General features: G+C 41.1%; 2 protein-coding genes across 2 annotated transcripts; both read left to right on the top strand.

The window, feature by feature from the left end:
• The first annotated feature begins 1025 nt into the window (after positions 1-1025).
• Positions 1026-7126, top strand: plbd1a (phospholipase B domain containing 1a). Its single transcript, XM_005947023.3, has 11 exons — positions 1026-1190; positions 1528-1750; positions 1854-1937; positions 2255-2396; positions 2844-2984; positions 3987-4131; positions 4684-4884; positions 5029-5169; positions 5263-5448; positions 6160-6266; positions 6386-7126. The coding sequence occupies exons 1-11, from the start codon at positions 1121-1123 to the stop codon at positions 6560-6562; spliced, it is 1617 nt and encodes a 538-aa protein (XP_005947085.1). The 5' UTR covers positions 1026-1120; the 3' UTR covers positions 6563-7126.
• Positions 7127-7251: 125 nt separating this feature from the next.
• LOC102305371 (tumor necrosis factor receptor superfamily member 17) lies at positions 7252-14132 on the top strand. Its single transcript, XM_005947021.3, has 4 exons — positions 7252-8485; positions 9263-9373; positions 9699-9881; positions 13302-14132. The coding sequence occupies exons 2-4, from the start codon at positions 9271-9273 to the stop codon at positions 13622-13624; spliced, it is 609 nt and encodes a 202-aa protein (XP_005947083.1). The 5' UTR covers positions 7252-8485; positions 9263-9270; the 3' UTR covers positions 13625-14132.
• The last annotated feature ends 35 nt before the right edge of the window (positions 14133-14167 follow it).

Below are 14167 nucleotides of genomic sequence, written 5' to 3'. Positions count from 1 at the left end.
TCTATGGTGCACGAGTAAAAGTTCCTGAGCACCTTGGAGGGCAGTTGGAAGTCTCTCAAGCGTCTGAGGTGGTGAGCTATATCTTGACATCCTCCATAAACTCTTTATTGTATTTAGCAATGCTTGAGAACCATATATTTTGTTTATCTTTCTCGTTAACTGAGATTAAAGAAAACAGAGACTCATGCAATGCACTGGCATCCTTAAACAAGTGTGTTAACTCATCAAACTGTGATTTAACTTGTGAATAACTTTTATCATCTTTCATTAGCTCTTTAAGAGACATAATCACACTTTTCATTTTGTTTACATGCCTTTTCCGATCTGCTTGGGTGGTTTCAATTTTATTTGCAAAAGCTTTCTCAGTGAGAACAATTAATCTTTTATCCTTTTCAGATTTTCCAACAACAGATGCAGCTTGCGTACCACTCATTTTAAGCATTCAACATACCACTGTCGCCTTCTCTTTCTCTGTCAGACAAGTCGTTTTTGTGGGTGTAGTGGCGGCGGTGGATGGACTCGCGTCGGCGTTAGAGTCGCCGAGCAGCTGAATAGGGGAATGATGTTGACGCGCCCGCTGTTAAAACGTCAAAATTCCAATTTAAAACTCATTTATTTGTTATCAAAAATCATTAAAATCCATGGAAAAACAGTGATCAGACATTCCAGACTTGAGCGGTCAGCAAAAGTCGTCTTCCCCCGTCACCCGCTCATTCAGAAAGATTCCCTCGGGTGGAGAACAGGTAACATAGTAATCACTACTACTATTACCGACACCACGTGACCCAAAGTTACGCCTATCCACAACACCAGGGATTGTGGGTTCGAGTCCCATCTGGGGTGGAAAGTTATTTTCTTTCTTTTCTTGTCCCCAAACTAAAAATCTCTTGTTTACCAACTATCTTAGTTGTTCCTGCAGCTTGTCTCGAAGTGTTTTCACGTGTGCGTACTGTTCCCTTTTTTCCGCTCCTGGCCGCAGCCAATCAGGAAACTCTGAGCTCGCGTGACTTGGACTTTCCCTGCGTAGAAAACGCAGATTTCCTCTTTACTTCTGCCACTTCTGCTCGAACCATTTCTATGTCCCGCAGCAGTTTTAGTTTTTAGCTCCATTCTCGCAGACATGTCTCCACTAAATTGGTTACATGTCTGTCTTTTGTTCAGCGTGGCTGCGACCTTCGGCTCTGCTGACAGTAAGTAGGACGAGTCCATGAGAAGTCACGGGTGATTGTTTAAGGATCTGTTGGTTTCATTCTTTCAGGAATGAAGTGGTGGTTTATTTCCAGCGTCCGTCCTGCTTGTATGAATGTGCCGTACAGATGATTTTTGTACGCGTTGAGTTTTAAGTTGTTTTGGAGACTGAGTGAAGTGTTTCGTGCAGTGTGATCCCTAACCTGACATTTAACTTTCATTTTTGTTTGCATCCATTAATTCATCACAGCAAATATAGAAAAAAAATCCCTAAGTAGAGGAGCTGGGATCTGTGCCTCCCTTTTTGTTTATATTTTCATTATGTTGATGTCTTCTCAGAGCTGACAGCAGCCACTGTGTACTGGGACCCTGATCACAAGCTTGTCAAGTTAAAGGAGGGGGTGATGGAGGTCGAGGGGGATGCTTACGGGTTCCTGAATAACACCCTATCCAGTACAGGCTGGAGCGTCCTGGAGATCCGAGCAGGGTATGGAAAAACTCCTGAAACGGATGAGATCACTTTCTTCCTGGCTGGCTACCTCGAAGGTTTCCTGACCGCCCAGTAAGTGCTGTCAGTTCTCATTATAACCTTATTTATTTTACTCTATAGGCTATGGCATTTTGTATTCACTCTTATACTTGTACTCATTCTTCCTCCTCCCGAGGCAGATGATGGACCACTACACCAACATGTACCCGCAGCTGATCACCGAACCAAAGATGCTCGACCCAGTTCAGAAATTTATGGAGTGAGTCTGTTCCCTTTTCCTTTCAGAGTTAAAACCCGAGCAGCAGAAATGTCACATCTACTTCACAATCTGTATCTTTCATATCCTCTTCTGAAAAAAGTTCAACCAAACATTTAAGCACTCTCAGCGTTGGCATTCAGCCACTCTTGACCACAACAGAGCTTACAGAAGTTCACCCCTGACATTCATAATGTTGCAGAATAAAGAACAGTTTTGATCATGTTTTTCTGCTGATGCAGTATTACGGTGGGAGTTTTGTACAGTAGCAGTTATCTGTTTACTTAAATGTCAGTCTAATATGATTCTTGTATATTCAGGAAGCAGGACTCATGGGTCAGACAGCAGGTGAAAGGGAACAAGAGCTCCGATCCTCTGTGGAAACATGCCGGCTTCATCATGGCTCAGCTGGACGGATTGCAGGCAGGAGTGGCAGCGTGGGCCAAGAAGCAAGGGAAGAAGGTAGGATAACCATGTGACCAAAAACAAGAACAGTGAAAAATTACTAACAAATAAATCTGCACTCTGAGATGCAGAAGCATCAACCAACAGTTTCATATCAGGTTTCACAGGCATAAGTCATGTTAAATATAAAAAGTAGAAGTAATAGTACTTAAGAAGATTTTTATAAATATGCTATAGAGCCAATAGTGTTACATTAATGGCACTAGCAGTAATACTACATACCAGCAGTTATGAATTCAAATAATTATTTTATTTAATGGATCGACTTTTGTTTGCTGTAAGATGTGAGAGGACTTATGTTTTCTTTTCTCATAATTAATTATTTTGTAGCTTTTATTCTGTATGTTTTTGGGGTTTTTGATAAATGGCCGTCTCACATCAGGAGCAGCAGCAGTGTTTGTTTGCATTTGATGACCAGCTGTTTATCTGTTGTCCTTCCCAAAGCCGCTGACGCTGTTTGACGTCCAGTTCCTGAACTCTGTGGGAGACCTGCTGGATCTGATCCCAGCCCTGGTCCCCAGCTCCTATCCTTCACTCAGAGACTTCAAACTTCCAGGGATGGGCCACTGCTCTGCACTCATCAAGGTCAGAGGTCAAAACACAAGATAATCACAGACTGTATATAAAAGATGGATATAGAGACCAAAAGTGACGCTAGCGATGCCTAAAATCAACTCACTCTTTCTTCTGGTTGCAAAAGGTAGTCTGACTTTGAAGAAGCATCTGATCTATGAACTCCGTAAACATCTTACTTTTCAGTTCCTCCTCTCAGCCGCTGGTTTCAAGTCTTGGTGAATAAACCGAAATGTTCCGTTTCTGCAACATAAAACGAGCAGTTGATAAGTTCACTTTATGAAGATGTGGTGTCTCCTCTTTCTCATCAAGTTTGAGGGGGGAAAAAATATGGCAACCGATAAAATGCCAAACCCGAGGATCTAAAACACAAGTCTGCGCACAGCTTTCAGTGGCCATCTTTTATATACAGTCTACGATCCTGATCAGGCTCTTATTCTTATTAGATATTAAAAAAAAATACACATAACACAAAAAGCAGCTGATGTATATGAGTAGTTCCTCAAATTTTCTTCACAGCAAATTAGTAATGCTTCACTGACATCAGCTGTAACCTGATTTTCATAGGTGTGCAAAATAAGAAGAACAAGAAACTACCAGTGAAGAGCAAATTTCCTGTGTAATCGAATGTGCTGGTGCATTAGTGCAGTAACGCATTATTCATCTTTATTTCATATTTAAAGAAACTAAGTTTAATTTTCAGTCTCATAATTAAATCAGGGGACAGTTTTGTACACAGAGGTGCATATTCTAAAACCTGTAACTTCAAAGTGTTTTTTGCACAGCAGCTTTAACAAATGTATGTTTGTGCTAAATAACAGGCCAAATTTAAAAGTCCTATAACGCCACCTGTTCTGACTTTTGTTTTATCTGTTTTGTGGCTTTTGTTGAAAGGATATTCTTGAATTTAAGTTAATTATCTAACTAAACCAATGTTATTATGTTGGTTAAGCTACATAACTGTTGGACATGACGCACGATTGTCTCATTACTGATTTCTGTCATCATCTTTAGATGCTGCCGGGGTACGAGAACCTCCTGTTCGCTCATTCCAGCTGGTACACGTATGCTGCTTCGATGCGGATTTACAAACACTGGGACTTTCACATCAGCGAGCCCCATACAGCCACTGGAAAACTATCCTTTAGCAGCTACCCTGGTATGTAAGAAAGCAAGAGCATCAGTGAAAATTTTTTACAATCTTTTAAAACGTGTCCTATCCAAGACAGGCAGCATTACAATCAGTAACTGCACAGACTAGTACAACACAGATGAAAATACACAGCAAAAAACACACTAAAACTATAAGAATGTAAAACTGATGGAGTAAAACACAAACACAACCAACATTTATGAACTGCTGAAACAAACATAAATAAAAGTAAAAGTCACTGAGTTTATTGAATAGTGCTGTGCTGTTAATATTCATGCAGTACATTTGTAGTAGCTGCCTCCAGGTCAGTAAAAGACGTCTTAAATGGATTTGGTGAGATCAGCTTCTTATGTTTTAGATTTTGTTGATGATTCCACTTCGTAATTCAGTCAGTGTCAGCCATCTCCAGAAGGCCAACCATTCATTCTGCTGTCTCTGTATAACAATTTTGGTTATCTCGCCCTCGTCAAACATGGCACACATGCAAAAAGAACATCATTATGGAAGAAGATCATCCATAAAGCTCATGTTTGTAATGTGGCTTGTTTGTGGCTTCAGGGTTCCTGGTGTCGCTGGATGACTTCTACCTCTTGGGAAGTGGTCTGATGATGACGCAGACGACCAACAATGTCTTCAACTCCTCCCTTTTTGACACAATCACCCCAAATAGCCTACTGGCCTGGCAGAGGGTCAGGCTGGCTCACAGTTTGGCAAAAACTGGAGAAGAATGGGCCAAAACCTTTTCCATGTATAACTCTGGTGAGCATGTCTGCCTTATGTACATGGATCTTTATACACGAAGCACAGAGACTGTGCTGTGTTTTGATAGAAAAAGCTAAATCATGCTCAGGCCTCTTTATTAAACTTTTTTCTCTTCCATAAATCCACCTGTAACTCTTGCAGGAACCTACAACAATCAGTACATGGTGTTGGACAGAAGCAAAGTGAAGCTGGGTCACAGTCTTGACGACGGTGCGCTGACTGTGGTGGAGCAGATCCCCAGCTTGGTGGAGTACTCGGACCAGACACAGACTCTGCGCAGAGGCAGCTAATCATTTTCTACATTCAATTGTATTTTGTATTTTATTTCATTTTTAGACTTTTCTGTGATTTCGTCACCACATCCATTTCTTACAGGTTATTGGCCGTCCTACAACATTCCTTTCCATCGGAATATCTACACAATGAGTGGTTACGTAGAAATGTGGGAGCAGTACGGAGAGGACTTCTCCTATGACCTCTGTCCCAGAGCCAAGATCTTTCGCCGTGACCAGTGTGGCGTTAAGGACCTGGAGTCCTTGAAGCGCATCATGAGATTCAATGGTGTGTTAGTTTTAGCTCATTCTGCTGACTCTTTGTATGTTGCTGTTTCATAAGCTAGATTTTTGGCTGCAGTACACTTCATTAGTTACATCTTGTTAGAGGCACACATTCAACAAGCTGCTGGATTCAAATCACATCTAGCAGTTTGAGATGATCTGAGCTTTGCGATGTGGTCCGTTGTCCTGCTGGAAGCAGCCATTAGAAGATTGGTAGAACATGTTCATAACAGTCATAACAATACTGAAGTGGATTTGGGGATTTAAATGATGCTCAGTTTGAACTTTAGCAGGTTGTCTTCACCATGTCTATGTGCATAAATCCACAGTGTTACTGCTGTTTTACTGTCTGATTAGATATTTGCACTAACAAGTAGTTGAACAACTGTACCTAATTAAGTGGCCTTTTCCTAGCTATTCTGATAGCTATAGCTTGAGCTGATATAGTTTTATACATTTCTTTTCGGTACCTCTTCTGTTCAGACTTGTTGCACGTCTGTTTAAACCAAAGATGCACAGGTAGAGCATTTCTTCCCAACCAGGTCCACGAGTGTCCCAGGGTTTCTTCTGCAGTAGCCAGTGTGATAGCTGAACTGTGACACAGAATTAGGCTTAGTTGGATCTCTGTTTAATTTTTGAAATTGTTTCATTTCTTTTTCCAGTAGCCACCCATTTACATTCACAAGCATGATATTTTTGGTTTGCTTGTTTTCAGACTACAAGAAGGATCCATACTCAAAGGGTGACCCCTGCAAGTCCATCTGTTGCCGTAACGACCTGCAAAGCGAGAGGCCTTCACCAGGAGGCTGCTATGACACTAAGGTATTCCCAGAGCGCCACATTAGCCTTTTCATCAGTAGCAGTCATGCAGGTTTCATGAATTCAGATGCTTTTAAGCTCTACCCAGCTTTCTTCTTGTTGGCGTCTTTTTCCCTGTGCAGGTGACAGATTTCCACTTGGCTGGGGATTTCCGTGCGGAGGCGGTGAACGGGCCAACAACACAGGACGGACTCCCGCCGTTCTTTTGGGACAAATTCGGCAGCATTAGCCACCAGGGCCTGCCACAGTATTACAACTTCACCTTTATCAAGATGCAGCCCATTCTTTTCGATCCATGAGCATCAGTGTGTGACTGTGTGCGCGCGACAGAGATTCTTTCAGGGTAATGGAGGTCCACGCCCATCTGTACAACCCAGTGAGTTTCTGGGAGGCGGGTTTTATCTGTCCTTTCAATGTCCATCCAGCAGATGATTTTTTTTCTGCATGTTTGCTATTGCATCCATGAGTAGATCTCCTTTCTTCTCAGCAGTCACTTTTTTTTTCTTTTTTTTTTTTATATATAGGATTTCATTCAGCACTGGTAAACACAGATTTCTGATCTATTTCTAAACACGTTTTTTTTCCCAGGGTGTCCTGTGTGCAGCCATTGGTGCCTTTGATTCTCACAGTAGCTTTATGATATAATAAAATAGCAAATCACAAAATCAGCAGATGTGCCACCTTAAAGTAAAATCTTTATTTTTGATGCTTGAATGTCTTCATATATACAAACACTATTGCTGCAGTAGAGGAAACAATCAGTGCAATGCCTCAGGACTCAGGAGCTGATCATCTCTTATGATCTGATTTTTGTTTGCTGCTTTTTTTATTGTGCTGTGCAAAATTAAAAACCTCTTTTTGTATTTTTGTGTTTCTTTCTTTGCATGTCTACGATATGCCTTTTATTCCATTTTTGTTTTACACTTAAATTCTCACAGTCTGGACTTTCAGCTACTCGGGTTTAGATTTTTTTTCTGGTGCAGGGTCATTTGATGTGTGAGATTTTAAAACATATGTTTGAGTGATTAAGTTTAAACTTTACTCAGATTTCAGTTAGTCTTCCTCACAATCTAAACTCAGTTCTATTAAATCTACATCAAATTAAGTGAGCTCAAGTTTAGGCTTTAAATCAGATCCCCACAAAAAGAAATCAAACCAGGACATTAGGATTGGAATCTCATCGAGCTCTGCGGTGAACTTCTCTAAATGAATGTGGCTCTAAGCCTCCATCAGTTACTTATCACCAGATTTAGCATTAGAGTTCTTAAGCCTTTGATCTTTTATCACCAAAGTCAAATCTAGTGATCAAGTGGATTGTTCATGTGAGTTTGAGCCTTTCATAAATATTTAATGGAAAAGTAACAAAGCAAGACAATTCGAAAACTTGTCTTCTTCTGTAGCTGTCTCCGAAAAAAGTGATTTTTGGTATTGGCCCGTAAACCTATGTCAATTTAATGAAGCAGAAAAATGTTTATAATTTTATACATACTTGTAATTGGCTGTAAAGTCTTATTTTACATCATACATATGACAGCTGGGATAGACTCCAGCGGCCCCCGCGACCCTGAAAAGGATAAGCGGAAGCGAATGGATGGATGGTCTTATTTTACATTGTTGGAATTGCAGCTACTAGTACACAGATTGGAAAACTGATCAGTTACATTCGTTGGTCACCAAGACCGACTAGCAATCAAAATGCATTTCACTTTGATCTGCCAACAAAATAAAGAGATTTACACGTCCTTACCTGTCCTGTGGGACAGAAACATTTAATGTTTAAATGTATCCAGATTACAGTTTCAGAGCTCTGATGCGCACTCTTCAAATTAGAAATAAACATCAACAAAATCCCAGATTTTCTGCAGCATTAATCTCTTGTCTTGTGTGCAAAGATATTGCATTCAACTGTTATTTTTGTTTTACATTCTTTATACATTTAATCGTCATCATTTGTGAGTAAGTTGCACTCATAGAAGCCGCCTTTTTTTCTGCGGAAGAAGAGTCACATGATCCGAGAAATGCTCCTTTTTTTTTTGTTGTTGTTTATTTATGCGAACACAGATCCGGGGTGTACCGGAAGCAGAAAACCCGACTTATCAGAGAAAGTTGATAACCATCGTCGCGACAATCGTTATCTCCAGCTGAGGTTTGGGGGTTAACCAGCTAACGCAAAGAAAGCCTGGTTGTACTGATCTCCCATCGTAGTTTTCCCCTCAGAGAGGGTGAGCCGCTGTTTTCATCATTGCTATCGTAGCAAGCGCAATTTGAATTTGAAAGTTGTGGGTCCACCTTTAGATGGTGCCTGTTTTGTGTGTTTTTGTTTTTTCCTGATCACAGTGGGGTCACAGAAAGCATCTTTACCTGAGCTCACTGTGGTTTCTTTGCTTTAACTGTCTGTCCAGTGTGCTGAACCGCATCACTGGGTGCTGAAATTTACCCGGTGATGCGCTTTGAGCATTTTAGCGGTTTGTTTTGTTCTTTTATAAAACAGAGGTCTTATTCAGTGATATGTGTCTTTGCTCAAGGCTTGAGGACCAGCAGCATATAAGGTCAAATATCTGCATAATTCTTGGCCCCTCTGTGCAAAGGGTTCTGAAATCTGACCCCATGCACTGTGCGTTCATTGCAAACAATATTTCCAGTGGTTGGGGGGAAAAAGACTGATAAAGCCGTCATGTTGAGATGTCTGCAGTGAAGAGTCTGTTTAATATAAACCTGCAAGCTTGAAAGTCAGGAGCTCTTTGTTTTTGAAATAGAAATGTGGTCTCTCTCTCTCTCTGTCACGCTGTCCCCAGGAGACACATGTAGTGATTCACTCTTTCCTATTAAACGGAGGAACTGAAACGTCTGTTGGGCCTTCTGCATTCATTTCACAAATCCTCCCGTCATAGCCCTCCTCTGTGGCTCGCCGCTCTGTGTTTTTGTGTGTTTGTGTGTGTGCAACAAACACAGCATTAGACAAAGGCAACAGTCCACTTTACTTTTCGTTACTCACGTAGCACCAGGAATGGATAAGAAGTCTTGTCCTGAGGGGAAAAAGTTTGACAACTTAGTCCACACGTGTGTGCCCAGCAAGTCACTAATGAGATCTAACCCTGATCCACCAAAAGGTGAGCTTCACTGAATTCTAATCATTTTTTTCTGCCTCTTGGGCACAAGTTTGTTCTCTCAGCGTCCTGCCTCTGTCTTGGAGTATGTCTCAGTTGTGGATTCAGCATGTCTTTACAACTTTATCATGTAGACTTTTATTTTACCTGACTACCTAATACATCAACGTTATCAACTTCTTTTTTTCTTGTACAGCCGCTTATAAAATGAGTGAGCGAGTCAGACTTGAGTTCATCCTTTTTCTTTCTGAAACTTTTCTTACATGTCAGAATGCAAACTGTTTAACTGTTGAGGTAGTCAGCGTGTGGCTGTCCTCCCCCCTCACAGAGCCGCCCCTGACTGTCGGGAACCAGCTCAAAGCCATAAACACCACTGTCAAGCCCACCTCGATGGTGGTGCTGAGTCCGACTCTGTGGATTTCTGTGGTCGTGGTCGTGGTGGGGTCCATCTTGGCTTTGACTCTTTGGTTTATCATATACAAGCGACAGACCAGACGCAGCAGCACCTCCGGTAAGGACAACAAGCTTTTGATGGTTTGTGTCACTTAGAGTGTTACGGTTTATAAGTTTGCCTAACAAGTGAAAGATCCCTGGTTCGATCACAGGAGGAGACACAAATCCCTTTGGGGTAGTGTCAGGAAGGGCATTCGCTGTAAAAATCTACCAAAATCATACACGCAGACCTCCCCGCTGTGACCACCGCTCGTGAAAAAGGAGGAAGCTGAAAGCGGCTTTTATAGTTGTTTAAATTACGCTCATTAGACTAAATAGCAAAATATTCATCAGATGCTTTTAATACATCTAGTGATCTAGAGAAGTTATAAGAGGTCTTTTCCTAAGATACATATTTTACAAGACAACGTGGTTTTTGAAGCTGTGGAGAGAAGTCGGTTTACTTAAAAAGAGGAGATCTGACACGCAGAGCTGACAGTCGGGTGGAGGAAACAGGGCTGCAGAAGGGCAGGTGATGAACTGTGACGTTCAGCACAGTAGAAACTCCACAGTTTCTGTTCTCTTCTTCTCACTTGTCCCAAGGGTCAGTCCCGCTCCCTTACCATCTATTCTGGTTTCAGCACACATCCGCTGGTTGGGCAAGAAAACGTAGGCACCCCCCGCACAACATTGAAAACACATAAACAGACTCTTCCGTGCCAGAGGTTGTACAGGGCTGTGAAAAAGTATTTGGCCCCTTCCTTATTTTTTGTGTGTTTTTGCTTGGTTATATTTATATGTTTCAGGTCAACTAACAAATTTTAACATTATTAAATACAAAATGATGTTTTGAAATGATTATTTCCCTTCTTAAGGGGAAAAAGTTATCCAAACCATATGTGAAAAAAGTAATTGTTTGCTCAAAAAATTAAATAGAACCGGTATGACAAAGTGAAGTAGGCTGAAAGATCTCAAACCAGCACAGCATGCCACCATCTAAAAAAACTCTGAGAGACAAAGTCATTGATATCTATTTGATTACACATTCTATTAAATTTTATTTATCCAGCGCCAAATCACAACAAAAGTTGCCTCAAGGCGCTTTATATTGTAAAGTAGACCCTACAATAATAGACGGAGAGAAAACCCCAACAATCATATGACCTCCTATGAGCAAGCACTTTGGTGACAGTAGGAAGGAAAAACTCCCGTTTAACAGGAAGAAACCTCCAGCAGAACCAGACTCAGGGAGGGACGACAATCTGCCATGACCAATTGGGGAGAGAGAAGGAAGACAGAATAAAAGACATGCTGTGGAAGAGAGCCACGGATTAATAACAAGTATGATTCAATGCAGAGAGGACTATCAACACAACAAAGCAATTTTGAAAACTTTGGAGCTCCACTGAACCACGGTGAGAGCCATTATCCACAAATAGAGAAAACGTGGAGCAGTGGTGAACTTTCCCAGGATTGGCTGGCCCACCAAAATTACTCCAAGAACGCATCCATCACTCATCCAGGAGGTCACAAAATAACCCAGAACAGCATCTAAAGAACTGCGGGCCTCACTTTCCTTAGTTAGGGGAAGTTCATGGTTCAACAATAAGAAAGATACTGGGCAAAAAATGGCATCCATGGAAGAGTTCCAAGATGAAAACCACTGCTGACCAAAAAGAACAAAAGGACTCGTCTCATATTTGCCAAAAAACCTCTGGGAAAATATTCTGTGGACTGATGAGACAAAAATTTATTATTTTTTTAAGATTTGTGTCCTGCTATGCCTGGCATTAACGAACGCAGGAGTTCATAAAGACAAAATCATAACAACAGTCAATTATGGTGTTGGTAGTGTGACAGTCTGGGGCTGTTGCTGCTTCAGGACATGGATAACTTGCTGTAATCAATGGAACCATAGAATCTGCTGTCTAGCAGTAAATCCTGAAGGACAATGTCCGACCATCAGCTCATGGCCTGAAGCTCAAGTGCACTTGGGTTATGCAGCAGGACAATGATCTGAAACACACCAGCAAGTCCCCTCTGAATGACTCCAGAAATCTAAAATAAATGTTTTGGAGTGGCCTAGTCAAAGTCTGAGCTTAAATCCAATTGAGATCTTTTGGCATTCATGCCTGAAAACCCTCCAGTGTGTCTGAATTAAAACAAGTCTGCAAAGAAGAGTGGGCCAAAATTCCTCCACAGTGATGGGAAAGACTCATTGGCAGTTATCACAAACGCTTCATTGCAGTTGTTGCTGCCAAAGGTGGCACAGCCTGTTATTAGGTTTCTGGGAAATGACTTTTTCATACAGGGCCATGCATGTTTGGATAGATTTTTTCCCTTGATAAATGAATCCATTATAATAACAGCATTTTGTATTTACTCAGGTTTTCTTCGTCAAATACTAAAATGCGTTTGATAATCCGAAATACGCAGCTGTGACAAACATGCAAAAAAACTAAGAAATCAGAAAGGGGTGCAATTACTTTCTCACAGCACTGCATAGCCCGAGGCTGAACATTTGAATGCTACAGATTTACTTTGTGAAAACACAAAACCTGTGAAACTAAAACTGACAGTCTGACAGCCAACAGCAGCTGCTTTTAAAGGCCTCTGTGTCTGATGATGGCCTGAATCAGACACACGAGTTTTTGTGTTTCGTAAATACACCAACATGACTGTGGCCATTTTTTCAATCTCCTGGAATGCAGCTCTCATTCAGCCTTAACTTAATTTAAAAAAAGAGGAAAAACAAAGAAAGGGCTGAGGAGAAGCTCAAGTCACTTGGGCATCCTTTGCGTCAGTGAATAATCTGTCGACTCACACCTCTTACCACAGGAAACATGGAATGTAAAAACATTACTGCTTAGCTGCTTTTTGTTGCAGAGCAGTAGTTCAAACATTTTAGTTGCACGCCTACATTTTTCCCAATCTTTACTTTGATAACAGCTCGTGCTGAGCTTTTTTTTTTTTTAAAGTCACAGTAAAGTTTTCTCTAAGATATGAAAAATTAGGAATTTAGCAAATAGGATGTAAATTAAAAATCATATATGCAAATTAATATTTAATTTAAATTGTCAGGAGGTTCACTGAACAATCAACTAAAAAAAAATAGAATTTTGTGGCAATTTTTTTTAATGGTACAGCCTTTAAAGGGGCAATATATTCACCCACAGTTCTGCTGTGAGAAGTCCCGCCCACTTTCTGTGCAAACCTTCTGTTTTTGAGGGGCAACCAGTCAGAAGAAGTCCTCTTTTTCATACAGAGGATTTATACTCATCAACCTCATGACCTCATTAACTGTTTTGATAGACATTCGTTTAATTATTTTAAAGCATGTTATGAACCTTTAATTTAAAGAAAAACATGATTACCTTTAATATATAAAAAGCACCTTATTGATCAATTGAGAAAATAAGGGGGGTATAATGTTGTGAATGGCTGAGGAGTCTTTCAGCGTGAACGTTCAGTGACAGTTTTTCTGTTGTTTGTGTCACAGAGGATGGCATGCCAAGACAGGAACTTCTTCAGAAAGCGCAGCCACCTGCCAAACTGCACCCTCTGCCCTCAGAAAGAAACGGTCAAGCTGAGATATTTCAGAGAGCGGCAGAGGCCCCATCACCCTGCTCTCACGTGCACTCTGGGAGCCAAACAGGCTCAGAGTGGGAGAATGGCTTCACAGCTTGCAGGGACCTCATGATGCGTGGTGGAGCAGAGGTGGGCGGAGACTCGCCTGCATGCAGCACAATGGCGGAGCACAGGATCCCACTTCCTGCCACAGAGCTGGGTGGCACTGCTTTAGTTACAACTAAAACCATGTAAGGCTGCGGGTGTGTGGTCGTACTCTTTAAGCACGCTGTGGGGAAACACATTTGTTTGCTCACTAACATTGTGGCCACACCTCTCCCTTTTGTGGGCAAAAAGCAAGTTCATTAAACCTTAGAGTGAAGACTTGGCTTCAGGTTGGGGTACAGCTTTCATGAGTACTGAGAGAGGTCTCCATGAAATGTGAGGTCGAAGTAATATTCTCTAAAGAGATGAAAACACACCTGTGTTCTTAAAAACTTATATTCACTGCATTTATACTGCACGTTGTACTCAGTATACTGAGATTTCTGTGTTTCTACCATGTTTTTATGGGTTTTTTAAAAATAAGATTACGATTTTCTACAGCTGTTTTTATTCCTCTGCACTGCTTGTGTGAAAAAAATAGTGTACCAGGTGACTGTATAGTTTGTTGTTTTTGCCATTGTACAGGAAAAGTACAGGAACTGCTTTAAATCTTGTGTCGTATTTCAAACATGTTTTAATAAAACAAACTAAAAATCAACACAAATATTTCTGATGCTGTGAAAACGGAAAGGT

The sequence above is a fragment of the Haplochromis burtoni genome, unplaced genomic scaffold (genome assembly GCF_018398535.1).
Source record: "Haplochromis burtoni strain Fernald_Lab_line unplaced genomic scaffold, NCSU_Asbu1 Contig_514, whole genome shotgun sequence".
Classification (NCBI taxonomy): Eukaryota; Metazoa; Chordata; class Actinopteri; order Cichliformes; family Cichlidae; genus Haplochromis; species Haplochromis burtoni.
This window is presented reverse-complemented; position numbering and strand designations above follow the sequence as displayed.